General features: G+C 52.2%; 1 protein-coding gene across 4 annotated transcripts in view; it reads left to right on the top strand.

Moving 5' to 3' along the window:
- Positions 1-10,111, top strand: part of ALDH1L1 (aldehyde dehydrogenase 1 family member L1) — a 117,252-nt gene extending 107,141 nt beyond the window's left edge. For all 4 annotated transcript variants that reach the window (XM_053218823.1, XM_027049824.2, XM_027049823.2 and 1 more), the window contains exons 19-23: positions 280-378; positions 3,297-3,462; positions 6,495-6,600; positions 7,770-7,969; positions 9,772-10,111. In XM_053218823.1, the coding sequence (XP_053074798.1) occupies positions 280-378; positions 3,297-3,462; positions 6,495-6,600; positions 7,770-7,969; positions 9,772-9,827 (627 nt within the window). In that variant the 3' untranslated portion in view covers positions 9,828-10,111. The remainder of the gene's footprint in view (positions 1-279; positions 379-3,296; positions 3,463-6,494; positions 6,601-7,769; positions 7,970-9,771) is intronic.
- Positions 10,112-13,883: the final 3,772 nt, after the last annotated feature.

The following is a 13,883-nucleotide window of genomic DNA, read 5'->3' as shown; positions in this document are numbered from 1 at the left end:
CAGGCTCACTCCCCGACTCCCACTTGTGCTCCACTCTCTGCAGTGTGGACACAGGTGTCCCCAGGGGATGGGACTCATCTCTCCTCTTGAGGTGACTGAGGAATGAGTGGAGCCTGTATGCCCAGCACTGGCTGGGTCTGGCCCACCATCCCATCAAAGGTCAAGACATACACATTCTTCCCCTTCCTTATAGGAAGGGGGTACCTGGGGCCGATGGGACGTGGGGGGATGGTGCCTTGGGAGAGGTTGTAAGCCAGCATCTTTATCCGTTCTCTGAAGGGGATGAGCTCTGTCTTCTTCAACAAAGGTGAGAACTGCATTGCGGCAGGCCGGCTCTTCATAGAGGACTCGATCCACGACCACTTTGTGCAGAAGGTGGTAAGTTATGCTGAAGAGTCCTCACCAGGAAGACTTGGGCTGCAGGGGGTTGGGGACAGGGAGACAGGGCTGGGCCAGGTGGAGTCGGGCACTGTTCATCTGAGCAAGGAAACCCTCAGGCAAAGCCATATCATTTTTACTGGTTTTTATTGTTTCAGCAAGAAATAGCAACCCTGCAGCTCACACTGGCATAACCAGAAAGGGCCTGTGCTAGGGCACGTCTGCAGCAGTGAAGCCTGAGCCAGGAATTCAGGTGCATGTGGCTTACTAAGGATGAGCTCTCAGGTGAAGACTAAGAGGTGAGAGGGACTAGGAGAGGACAGAGACAGGACATGGTCTCAAGTGACATCCAGCCCTAGCCTGACCCACACATAGGAACTCTGGAACAAGAAGGACAGCTCTTAGGTGTACCCCTGGGTCAAGGGGCCAGGCTTTTATCCCCTGGCAACAGTTGTTGGCTGTGAGTGTCCATGGACTAGAGGAGTTCTCCCTGGGACCTGGGACCATCAGCAACCACTTCTCATGGCTGCTGTGGGATGGGTGCCCACAGGGACATGGCGCTGATAGCATAGAACCAGAGGGAAAGTCACCCTGTTAGAAAAGGCTGTGGGGGAGGATGTTGGTTGGCATGACTGGGTCCCAGGTCCATCTCTGGTCCATTTAGTGATTGCAGGACCCACAGGGCTCTGGTTGGCTCAGCTTCAGCCAAGAGCCCTTCCCCACATCCTGGAAAGGAGAGTCTGATCACAGTGGGTAAGTGAGGGGATGCTGGAACACAACACCTGTGTGCAGATTTAAGCACACTGTATGAAGCCAGGAAAAAAGAGAGAGCAGGACTGAGACAAGGCAGAACAGGTGTTCAGAAGGAGTTCTGGAGAAGGTCTTTTGTTTTAGAGAGAGAGAGAGTGCATGTGCACTTCAGTGGGGGAGGCACAGACAGAGAGAGAGAGAATCCCAAGCAGGCTCCATGCTGTCAGTGTAAAGTCCAACATGGGGCTCGATCCCACAAACAGCGAGATCACTACCTGGTTCGAAACTGAAAGTTGGACACTTAACCCACTGAATCACCCAGGTGTCCCTGGAGAGGGTCTTGCATAATGGGTAAAAATATGAAAGGCAGGGAGGAAAGGAGCAGACCTTCTAGAAAAGGGAGTGTAACAGCTTTTTCCATGTCATAAGCTAGTCCCAAAACTTAGTGGCTTTGGTAAATGCTGTTCGTACAGTCATAGTCCTGTGGGTTGGCATCGTGGGCACCTGAGGTTAGCTCGTGCATCTGCGGCCGGCAGGAGAACTGGTGGCTGCACTGGGGAGGCTCATCTTTGTCCTTGTGTTGCTTCCTCTCACAGTGTGTGCTCGGGCACATGCGGGGCCAGTGGCAAGATTCCCAAGAGTGAGAGCAGGAGTTGAGAGCCCTCTTGGATCTCTCAAAGGTTGCTCATGCCACATTCTACCTGCCAAAGCAAGTCACAGGCCACCCCAGTTTCAAAGGGTGGGAAACCAGCTCCACCCCGATGGGAAGTGCATACAGTGGGTGTATAACCCACTGTAGTTTGGGAGCTGGGCAGCCTGGTTGAGCAAGTCCTTCGCTGTGACTTGCCCAGCACAGGAATAGCTGAACCTGGGACACGGATGGGGAATCATGATGGAGGGGGCGGCTCACTGAGTGGATGTGGTTATGGGGAGTACAACCCTTCTGGAGTCTGCAAGAGAGTTATGGAACCCCTGCAGGATGAGGTCAGGGGTCAGAATCCCAGGATAACTGTCAGGATCATCTCAGTTCCCAAATATAGCAAGGGAGATGTGCACTCAGGACACTCAGCACTGTTGCTCTTGGAATCCTAGGGAGTTTGGGTGGAGGGTGGCCAAGTGAGAGCAGAGAAGGGGAGCAAAGCAGGAGATGGGGACCCCCTTCAGCACAGAGAAGAGGTTCTTGGTGAAAGGGCAGAGGGTGTTCCTCGGGGACTTGAGTGTCTGCTGCATCTGATTAGGCCTGTCTGGAGTGTGTGTGCAGAGCCTGAATGGAGGGGTGAGACAGCCCTCGCCTCAGAGGTAGAGGAGATGGCCAGTCAGGCCTGACCTTGATGCAGCCACAGGGAGGGTGTAGATGACCTTGTTTGATTTTAGGAAACCAAGGAAGGAGCCTGGAGAGAGAAAAATGGAAGGGGTGGATCCTCCCTGGAGCCCAGAAGTTCTGATGCCTACATCCCACTGGTTATGCCACCTGAGTTCTTTTCCATAGCACAGCATCCCATACCCAGAGGCTTTTATGACTCTCTGCATTCAGCCCCAGAATCCAGCAGACACCATCCGGCACATCCTTTGTGGAGACCCAGACCTGCGTCTCCAGGCAGCAAAGACTTTTGTGTTGGCTGAGGCAACAGGGAAGGCTTCCTGGAAGGAGGAGGCCCTGATGCCGGGCCCTGAAGCAGGCAGAAGTGGGAGCAGAAGTGGGTGAACTCAAGGCCCAGGCCCCTCTGCTCTACTCTTACCACCGGGGCATTGCAGCAGGACTGGTGTTCCCTGGCCCCACCCCATCCCCATCCCATGTTCTGGAATCCCCAGACAAATGTTCTTTCAGCTTCTCGGCCTGTGAAGCTGGGCACAGGACCAGTGTAGAGACACACTCTGTTGACACCACCCCCAACCCCATGTCCGGCCCTCACCCATATCCCTGGACACCTCTGTTTTCCCAGCTCATCTGATGCTACGCTCAGGTCTCCTTGCACATAGGATACATCTTGGGTTTCAGCTTGGAAGGCAGGTTTGGAACCAGAATATGGAACATCCTGAGGGTGTGTGGAATTTCTTCAGGGGCCAGTGGCTGGAGGCCAAATGCAAAAATGTCAGTGGGTCAGGTTTGGAGCATTGCCAGGAACTTGGGCACCTGAGCAGGACCTGACTGGGAGAACTTTCCACAGGTAGAAGAGGTGAAGAGGATGAAGATCGGTAACCCTTTAGACCGGGACACCAACCATGGGCCGCAGAACCACCAAGCCCACCTACGGAAGCTAATAGAGTACTGCCAGCGTGGTGTGGAGGAAGGGGCCACGTTGGTCTGTGGTGGGAGTCAAGTCCCTCGGCCAGGTCAGTCAGAGCACTCCACTTGGGTGAACTGAAAGGCCAGTGGCATGGCCTCTGGTTTCCTGTCTACTTCTAATTGGAGGTATGTGAAGGCCATGGTTAGGCTCCCAGGTCTCAGGGCCCATCTGTGACACGGGATGCCATGGCCTTGGCTATCTGGACACCTACCAGACCAGGCGTGGTGCTGGCAAGGTGAAGACAGCAAAGCTGAAATCCAGTCAGTGCTGGTTTAATGTGTATCATAGTGGACTTTAATTTGCCATACAGCTCTGTGCATCCTTGAAATTCTCTCTTCCTATGGATTCCATGGCACTGGCTTTCATGGCTTTCTATCTTTGGCATTACTTCTCAGTGGCCACTCTTCACTGAACCTCCCTCACCACCTGTCCCTTAAATGGAGGTATGCTCAAGTCTCTCCTGAGCTTGGAGTGTTGCTTATGGCAGACACTTTCCCTGGAGGATCTCACCCCCTGCAGTGGCTCGTACCCTCCCAAATATCTGTCTCCAAGCTCCTCCTCATCCAGAAATCCTGCCCACCTGGACACTCCACCTGTATGTCCATGGCCCCTTTGAACTGAATGGGTACTGAATCCGTCACATCTGAGTTCCCCCAGCCCCAACCTGACCCAGGCATACACCTGCCTGTCTGGAATCTTCCATCTTATCAAGTCACTGGAGCCAGAGGAGCAGGAGCTGCAGCATGGACTATTTGAACTGCTTCCTTGTTAGACTGCCTGCTACATGGGGAAAGACACTGTGTCTGTCTCTGTCTGCACCATTAGGTCCTTCATGCCAGCACTGAGACTCATATGAAACCTGAGTTAATTTCATGGAATGAAGGAGGGAAGGAAACAATGAATATTAGACTCCTCTCTTTTCTTGACCCCCTACTCTAAATTAACTGCCTGATTCTCTTAAATTAAAAATCTTTCTTGCCTGCCCTGCATCCCTCCTACCATCCTGCCAACTCTCCACAGCTTGTCCTGCCTGGACCATCATGTCTGCTTCCTGAGGAACCTCTTGAGCCATGCTAACCCTTCACTCATGTAGCTGCCAGAAGTCTGCTTATATCTTCCCCAACATTGGAGCAATTTCTACAGGGACCCATCCCCCTGCAGTGACAAGCTCAATCTCCTCACTTCATACACAGGGTCTTCCATGATCTGTTTCTAACTTGCTCGCCCATGACACATGCTCCAGCCATTTTTTATTCTCTCTGAATACATCTCACCTTTTCTTGCTCCCTGTGCATTTGCTGCTCCTCTGATAAGCAACCAGCTCCCGTTTCACCACCTGGTGAATTCACCAACCAGCTCAAATAACAGCCAGACCCAGACCATATGTGCTCCTGTGTCACAGCTGCTCCCTGGCATCTTCTACAGTGACAATTGTATAGCCACTGACTGCCACTCTGCAGAGTTCAGAGGCTGATTGGAGAGAATGAACTGAAGGCATGGTTTGCAGAGCAGTGAGGGGAGGGAGTGCATTACCTCGAAACCAGGAACAGTGGGGAGCCACCATCACCACCCCCTGGCCTGAGGGCCAAGAGGAGGGCATAGAATCCCTGGTATCTGGTGAGGGGTAGAGCTATGGTGTACAAACTCTACTAGAAGCCAGAAGATGAGGGACCGTGGGCATACAGTCCCCCTCATGGGGCCCAGAAGGGCAGAGAAGAGTATGAAGGAACAGGAAAGGGACAGAGCCTGGCCAGCCCAGAGCCTCCAGCACCTGATGGGCAACAGTTCGTTTGCAGATTGAGTGAATACAGGCCACACCACATGAGCCAATATGTGTTCATACCTAACTTTTAAAAAAAGTATTTATTTATTTTTGAGAAAGAGAGAGAGGGAGAGAGAGACAGTGTGAGTGGGGGAGGGGCAGAGAGAGAGGAGACATGGAATCCGAAGCAGGCTCCAGGCTCTGAGCTGTCAGCACAGAGCCTGACACGCGGCTCGAATTCACGAACCACGACATCATGACCTGAGCCAAAGTTGGATGCCTAACCGACTGAGCCACCTAGGCACCCCTCATACCTAACTTTGGTTTTAAAAATTGTAATTAATGTTACAATATAATTTACAAATGTGTGAAAAATATGGAATATTTTATTTAAGCTACTTTTAAATTTTTTTTTAATTTTTTTTAACGTTTATTTATTTTTGAGACAGAGAGAGACAGAGCATGAACGGGGGAGGGTCAGAGAGAGATGGAGACACAGAATCTGAAACAGGCTCCAGGCTCTGAGCGGTCAGCACAGAGTCCGACGCGGGGCTCGAACTCACGGACCGTGAGATCGTGACCTGAGCCGAAGTCAGCCGCTTAACCGACTGAGCCACCCGGGTGCCCCTTAAGTTACTTTTAAAGTTAATTTCTTTTTGTTTTTCTAAAAACCAGAAAGAGAAAATTTCACGTCTCTCAATTTTCCCTAGTGAGGCTAAATGAAATCTCAGTCAGGTAGGGTCTCAGGGCCCCTGCACTCTGTTTCTAGAGGAGAAATAGAGGAAGCATTTCTGCAGTCAGAGGTGGTTCCACCTAGAACCAGGGCCTGTAGGGGCGGCAGTCTGGATGGGAGTAGGTGGTGGACATGTGTTGACAGGAGAGCAGGAGGCACTTGCCTCTGTGCCTGGGGCATCAGCACCCACACTGAGGTGTCTGGAAGGAGATGGGAAGCAGTTCTGGGAGATCCTGTCTATGAGAACTTGTGTCCAACCTCCCCCTACTCGACCTACTCCACAGGGACTGATGGAGAGCCACCTGAAGGGCTATACTAGGTACAGAATCGCTGTTCTATCACAGACCAACACTGAGCATTAGCCTCATTTTCCTCAGCAACGTTTAGTTGAAAGAGTTGTGATAATCCCATGGACTCATATTCCTGAGGCAGGAAAGGCACCCACAGCATGTGGTCTTCACCACACAGGTGTCACAAATTGCAGTGCCAGAGTGGGAATGTGTGCATGGTGGCCAACAGGACCAGGTCTGGCCTGGGAGAGGACCACCCACCTACACACCACGGACCTCTGTCTCCCCCTTAGGTTTCTTCTTCGAGCCAACTGTTTTCACGGATGTGGAGGACCACATGTTCATAGCCAAGGAGGAGTCCTTTGGGCCCATCATGATCATCTCTCGGTTTGCTGATGGGTAGTGTGCCCTGCTTATGTCTCTTGAGAACCGGATCCTCTTCCATGCTTTACCGGGTTCTTCCCTTGAGCTTTGTGGGTGGCGGGTGTGGCCAGGAGAATTCAGGTGGGGTGGAGGCTAAGGATGAAGCCTAGCCTAGTCTTCCCAGTCCTTGTCAACCACTGAAGTTAGGAGAGTCCCAGGAGGTCCAGGAGGGCTGGGTCCAACTGAGAGCATCCACTTCATCTCTCTGATGCCTCTCACAGCCTGCTGGTCCTGTTCCCATTATCCACTGCTGTGTAAGAAACCATCCCAAACCCCAGTGGCTTGAAATAACAAGTTACTTATTTCACTTGTGAATCTTCAATTTGGTCAACATTCGATGGGACTGGCCATCTCTACCTCCATGTCAGGGCCTCCCCTTAGGCTTTCTGTGGCATGGCAGTTGCTGCTTGGCACCTCACTCACCCAAAGAGGGCCAGTGGAAGATGTAAGCCTCCTCAAGAACCATCAGTCAGCCTCAGGCACCCCGGAACTTCACTTTCCCGTCTCCTATTGGTCCAGCAAGTCATCGAGGCCAGGAGAGGAATAGGGACCGGCCATAATTGCTTTACCACAGGTTCTTTTCCTGACTATTATTTTTCAAAGTAGCACCTCTGAGCAGATTCTAGAATGGCACCTCATTCTCAATACACCATACTTCCAGCTGTCAAAAAATTATCAAAATTATCTTCACATGTTGTGTTAGAATGAGACACTTTTCTGCCATCTACCAAGCAAATATTGTGCTGAATCTTCAAGCCTATAATGTCTGTGGTGGGGACGCCCCCAGGGCAGCTCCATGAGGAATGCCTGACAGGTGTTCCTTTCCATGTGGGTGTGGCTTGAGCCTGTCCCACTCTCTGGGCTCCTATCCCCTGGTCTATAAAGTGAGGGGTTCACCCATGATGACCAGAATGGTCTGACTTTACTCTGCCTCCTCCCTGTCATTCTTTCCTCTTCTCTCAGCTGCCCTATCTCCTCCATACTTGCTGTTGGCCCAGCATGATTTCTCAGAGGGTCCTGCATGATGGGAAGCTTGGAGTAGGTGGCACCTCCCCTTGGAGGAGGGGGGTAGGTCTCCCTGCATCCCATGCCTCAGGTGGCCCCATGACCCTCTTCACAGAGTTCTTCCTGGGTTTTCCTCGCAGTGACGTGGACACCGTGCTGTCTCGGGCCAATGCGACAGAATTTGGCCTGGCTTCTGGCGTCTTCACCAGGGACATCAACAAGGCCCTCTATGTTAGCGACAAGCTGGGGGCAGGCACCGTGTTTGTCAACACATACAACAAGACCGACGTGGCCGCTCCCTTCGGAGGGTTCAAGCAGTCCGGCTTTGGCAAAGACCTTGGTAACCTAATCCTGAACACCTGTAAGGCCTCTTGGCCCCCGCCCGCCCAGTCCTGGGGGCCAGGGGTGTAGCACTGACAAGATGGCTGCCAGTGCTCACCTCTTACCAAGAGGGGACAGGCGATAATTCAGGCGGTATGCAAGATCCTGCTAGAAAGTGAGGACTGCAGGAAGCAGACAAGACAGAGTGATCTGGCCAGGGAGACTGGGAAGGTGGCTTTAGGGGGGACCAGGGTGGGCCTTTCCCAGGAGGAGGTGCCTGCACTGAGACACCAGTGTCTGGAAGAGGCAGAATAAAGACCTGAGGGTGTGTGTTCCTGGAAGAGGGGATAGCAGGTCTTGAGAGACCAGCTTTGGTCTTGGAGCTGCAGAGAAGGGCCTCAGTTCAGGGACAGGAGGGCCGGAGGAGAAGAGGCTAGGGAGGCTGGCAGGGGCCAGAGAGCAGTGTCCTGGTGGCCATGGTCAGAGCTTCATCCACAGAAATAGGGGAAGCCATGAAGGCTGAGTATGGAGGCCTATAGGGCGGTGTGAGTCCCCAGTGTAGGGACAATGTCACCCAAGCGAGTAGCCACATACAACCCGCCTGGCCTGACAGGAGAAGTGGAGATCTGGTCTGGCACTCCTCTTTCCCTGGGCTGTTGCATGATTTAGGATGAGTGCCACTCTCCCCATCCTGGCACTATGGAGTCTAGCAGTTGAAGACTGGTTCCAGTTGGGGATTCTACCTCTGAGGCCCAGCCGTGGTGAGGGGGGCAAGGCGTGGGAGAGCAGCTGTCTCCCAACACTCCATCCTGAACCCAGCTCAGGATCCTCAGGGAGGTGGTTGCTATTTTGTTTTCTCTCCCACCCCTCCATCCATCCTTCACAAGCTGTGGGAACCCCCAAAGGTGCTGGTTAAAGGGACCCCAACAACACCCCCAAAGCCTGGTACCACACTGTGCACACAGAGGTGGGGCTCGCTCACATGCATGTGCACAGGTGTGATGTTGGACAGTCCTGCTCCATTTGTCCTTGTCTGCCACCTCTTCCCACCTCCTCTTCTTGGTGTCCTCCATGGAAATATGCAAGGGCTATTGTCATCCAGGAGACTGTGGGTGCCAAGTCCCCAGGGTCTAATCTCTGGCACTTAAGGCTATGCCCCCCGAGCTCCTCAAGCTCATCCTCTCTGCTGCCACCTCATCCCCAGTGTCCTGTGCACATAAACCAGGCATCCCCAATAGCCCATTGAGTCTGAGCCAAGAGAACTCAGCAGGCCCTGTCTGGTGAAGTGTGGCTCCTGGAGCTAACCTTAGTGGGTGGGGGAGATGTCAGGCAACCACAGACCCAACATACTGGTCATGGGGCCAGACATACAACTGCAGAACACAGCCAGCTTCTGGGTGCCTGTGAGTTCCCTTTCCTAGTAACGGCATGACCTGGAATTAGCTGGGGGGCAGCAGTGGGAACAGGCACCTCTGGTTAGTAAGGGCCCCAAAAGAGCCTCTTGGCTGCCCTCTGGCTGATGGGGCTGCCATTCCTCGAGAGGAGGTAGTCAGAGGAGGGAAGTTTCTGGAACATTTGCCCCAGATTGGTCTGTATTCTGATGCCTGTGGTGGAATCCTCACCTCCCCCTATCCACCCAACTGATTCCTGACCCCCCAGGGCCTCAGCTTCTCATCTGTAACTGGGGCTGAGCCTAAGCTGACCCCACATGGTTGCTGCATGGATCTGTGTGACAACAGGGGTGCAGTGCTCAGAACAGTGTCAGGCCTGCTGTAGGGGCTGCTGTGAGGATGTTTCCCAATGGCACATGGTGTCTTGCAGGAGAGGAGGCCCTGAACGAGTACCTGCGGGTCAAGACAGTTACTTTTGAGTACTGAAGAAAGATGTCCTGAGAGAATGCCCCACTCTCTACGATGTGTCCTCGCCCTGCACAACCGGGCCTGCCCTCTCAAGGGGAGGCCTAGGCTGCTCCCCCAGAAGTCTCATGCTCTCACCCCCTCCCGAGTGCACAGCACCCCACTTGAGACACTGTTGGAAACCTTCCTGTCCACACTCTCTGTCCCTGCTGGGACAGCCCCACCCTTGCCCAATCACAGTGCCCTTTGTTTGGGTGAGAAATTGGCCCCAAGGCGAATAAAGGTTCTGACCAGTGGCAGCAGGACTTCCGTGTCTCTCCACTCCCTCTGTGGGTACCCCTGGTGACCCTGCAAGTCCTGGCACTCGAGTGGCATTGCCCAAGGAAGGTGTCCTGGGGAGAGGTGCAGGAGTAAAAAATATTCATCAGCTTCAGCCTGAGAAGATGGGTGCTGAGATGAAGCTAGGAGTGTGAGATATTTGTGGCGTGATCCCTGGGAAATGCAGAGCAGAGGAAGAAGGATGGGCAGCAGAAGCGTCGTGCCAGGATGCAGCTGTCTCCCTGTGTTGCAGCAGCCTCCCTGGATGGGACAGGCCCTGCCCCACCTGCCCAGCCCTCCACTCTGTTCACTCTTTCTCCTGTCACCCCGCAGGACTCTGGGGCCCTCCCTTCTGCACTCCCACTCCTGAGGGCACATTGACTTACCTGCTGTTGCCCCAGTTTACCCCACATGGCACTCTGCTCGGCATCCCACCCCTCCACCCCTACCCGGCTCTGCCCCTCTGAAGTTCCCCTCCTCCCCCTGCAAGTCCTGGCCATGCTGGGAGTGTCCTGGCCCAGCCTCTGCTCATCTGGGAGCATCTTCAGTCCTCCTCCTTTAGCTAAGTCTGTCCCCCAGGACCTATGAAATCTGTCTCCCTCCCGCAATGGGAGGTCCCTATGCCTGGCTACCTTCCATGATGGCTTCTCTTCCTTTCAGGACACACTTTTACAGAAGGCCCGTCCAGACTACCCTGGTAACAGTGAGTGGTAATAGTAGTGAGAAGCAGTAGTTCACTGAGTACTAACTGGAGGCATGGAGGTTCCAGGCCCTCACTATGTATTTATCTCATTTAATCCTTCCATTAGCCCAACTGCTTTTGTCCCCATTTATAAACAAGGAAATTGAGGCAGAGGCATTTACTTGCCCAAGGTTACAAGACCACTTGAAATTGCATTCCCTCTAGTTTCTGAGTGAGAAGGACTCTGGAGCCCTTTCTGCCTACAGAGCAATTCACCCCTCTGAGAGCCCCTCAGTATTGAGTTCCTGACTCCCTCCATTGCTGGGGGTCAGGCCCACTTGGATTTGCTCTTTGACAGGCCTTAGCTGCTGTGGTCTGGGGGGAGCAAGCTAATCCACTGGCTACTGCCCCCATCTTGGGGTGGGGGTCCTCTACCTCCCCATGTCCGCTGTAGCCCAAGCAGGAAGTGGACTCTTCTATCAACCCCCCACGTACCACTGCCAGGAGGCTGTAACTTCTCATAAGGGCTTCCTAGAAGGTCATGAAGAACTGACAACTCTTACTCCATGAGCCAACTCAGAACCCCGAAGCCCAGACCCATAGCCCTGAAGTGTAGGCCCCATGGGAGGCACTTGTACCCATTTCCCACCTGGCTGCTTGCAGCAGGGCCAGCTCACCCCACCACCAGAACTGTGGTCTCAATGCTCGTGCCCACAGAAGGGAAGAAATGTGTTGTTCACCTCAGCCTAGGCCTCTTGGACCCTGTTTCCTCCCTGGGAATTGGTCGTGATGATTGATGGCAGAGAACCACTTCTCTGAGAGAAGACCTTCTCCCCCACCCGCTTATTTTAAGTTCATTTATTTATTTTGAGAGAGGGGGCATGAGTGTGTGAGTGGGGAAGGGGCAGAGAGAGAAGGGATCTTAAACAGAGACAGAGAACCCTAAGCAGGCTACACGCAGAGCCCAATGTAGGTTTCCATCCCACAAATTGTTGGATCATGAGCTAAAATCAAGAGTCAGGTGTTCAACTGGTCTAGCCATTTAGGCATGCTGAGAAGAATTTTCCTGTCCCAAAGGGGTGCAGATCTGCCTTAACACACATCCAACAAGATGAGTCCCTTATCTTCCCCTTTCCCAGGTCCCCTTTGTTTCACCTCAAACAGCCCCAGGGCCAAGGGGGTCCAACTAATGCAGCCAGAAGCCTGCCCAGTGTCTGGCGGGGTCAGCCATGTCTTCCCTGCAAACAGCTCTTCACAGTAGAAGAGCAGGAAACATTTGGAGCGCAGGCTGATCCAAACCCAAATTGAGCCCAGAAACCTTCTTCTCCCCTCTTTAGACACACACACAGAGCTTGGTTTCAGCCAGGTCGCCCCACTACACTTCCATCTTGACACCTCTGGTTTGAATGTGCACAGCTGGGCTCCTACCTTTCTACCTTCTCCTCTCTTCAAGAATTCTTCTGAAACTATAAGGTAAGTACTTGAGAAAAACTACCCTGCTTTCCCTTCCTATGTACTTCTTTCCTATTGTGTCTCCTTTGCATTTACATAGAACACTTCACTTCTGATGCTTCTGGTCACCAAATGTGGGGGGGGTGGTTTCCCACATCAAGCAATTCTCTGTGACACCAGCTGCGTGTCCTACAATTTAACTCAACTGTTGACACTATCCATCACAGACAGTGTCAGATCCCACAGGTTAAGAGCTCAACTCCAAAATACTGTTCCAACTTACTTTAGATGTCAGTCACAAGTAGTAGGTGTCCAGGTTACCCACAACTTGTATCTGATTTGGCTATAAATTGGAGGTTCCCATGAGTCCCACTTTGAGTTACATTAATTTTCTAGAGCAGCTCACAGAACTCGGGAAACACATTTGCCACTTTAATAAGGATATGATAAAGGATACAGATGAATAGCCAGATGAAGAGATGCATAGGGTGAGGTCTGGGAGGGTCCTGAGCATGGGAGTTTCTGTATCTGTGGAGTTGGGGTGAGCCACAGTCCCCTCTCACACACAGTGTGGATGTCTTTACCAGGACTGGAAGCTCTCCAAAACCCATACTCCTGGGATTTTTATGGCCACTTCCTCACATAGTCATGACTCATCGTTAACTCCATTTCTAGCCACTCTCCCCTCTCTGGAGATTGGTTTGGTGGAGCAGGAGGGGGTGAAAATGCCAAGTTTCTAATCATGGCTTGGTCTCTTTGGTGATTGGCTGCCATCTGGGAGCCCACCCAGAGTCACCTCAATAGAATAAAAGATGCTTCTATGCCCTTCTCACTTGGGCAATTACAAGGGTTTGGGGAGCACTGTGTCAGGGTCAGAGACAAATATTAGCATTCTTATCACTTAGGAAATTACAAGGGTGTCAGGAGCTCTGTGCCAGGAACCATGGGCAGAGACCAGTACACATTTTCTATTATCTCACGGTAAGAATGGTAAGACTATCAGTTTATGCATTTCCATTCCTTTATCCCCTTCTTTCTTGAGTTCTAGAACCCCAAAGTTTGCATGGGTCCATGGCTGACCTGAAGAAAGACAATTCCCAACCTCCTTTGCAGTTAGGTCTTGGTCATAGAACCAGTGGACAGAATGTGAGTAGAAGTGCTCACTCCAGAGACGTGCCCCTTAAAGCAGGGAGTCATGCTGTTGCTCTCCCTCTTTTCCTTCCCTTGGACTGGCTGGAAGCAGACCCAGGAAAGAGGGTGGTGGGCATTTTCAGACCATGCGGATATGGCACTACCTTTGGAGAGGTACGGAACAGCACACAGTGGCAGACATCTGAATCCCCAACATCATGGAAGTGAATATGATCCAAGGTGACCTGCCAGCAGTCATTGGTACATGGGAGAAATAAACTTGTCTTTTTGTAATTTTAAATGCATTTATCTTTCCATGTTAAAGGCATTTAAGAAATATAATGAACAAAATGAAAATATGCATGTGTGAATAGGGCCAAGGAGGAACACAGCACAAAGATAAAATCAGGAGTGTGGTTAGTATCAACACTGTGTTCTGTGAAATTTTATACCATTCTAAAGTTGGAGCACAATTTAGCTCAGAGCTTTGTGAC

The sequence above is a fragment of the Acinonyx jubatus genome, chromosome A2, assembly GCF_027475565.1.
Source record: "Acinonyx jubatus isolate Ajub_Pintada_27869175 chromosome A2, VMU_Ajub_asm_v1.0, whole genome shotgun sequence".
In the NCBI taxonomy this organism is placed as follows: domain Eukaryota; kingdom Metazoa; phylum Chordata; class Mammalia; order Carnivora; family Felidae; genus Acinonyx; species Acinonyx jubatus.
This window is presented reverse-complemented; position numbering and strand designations above follow the sequence as displayed.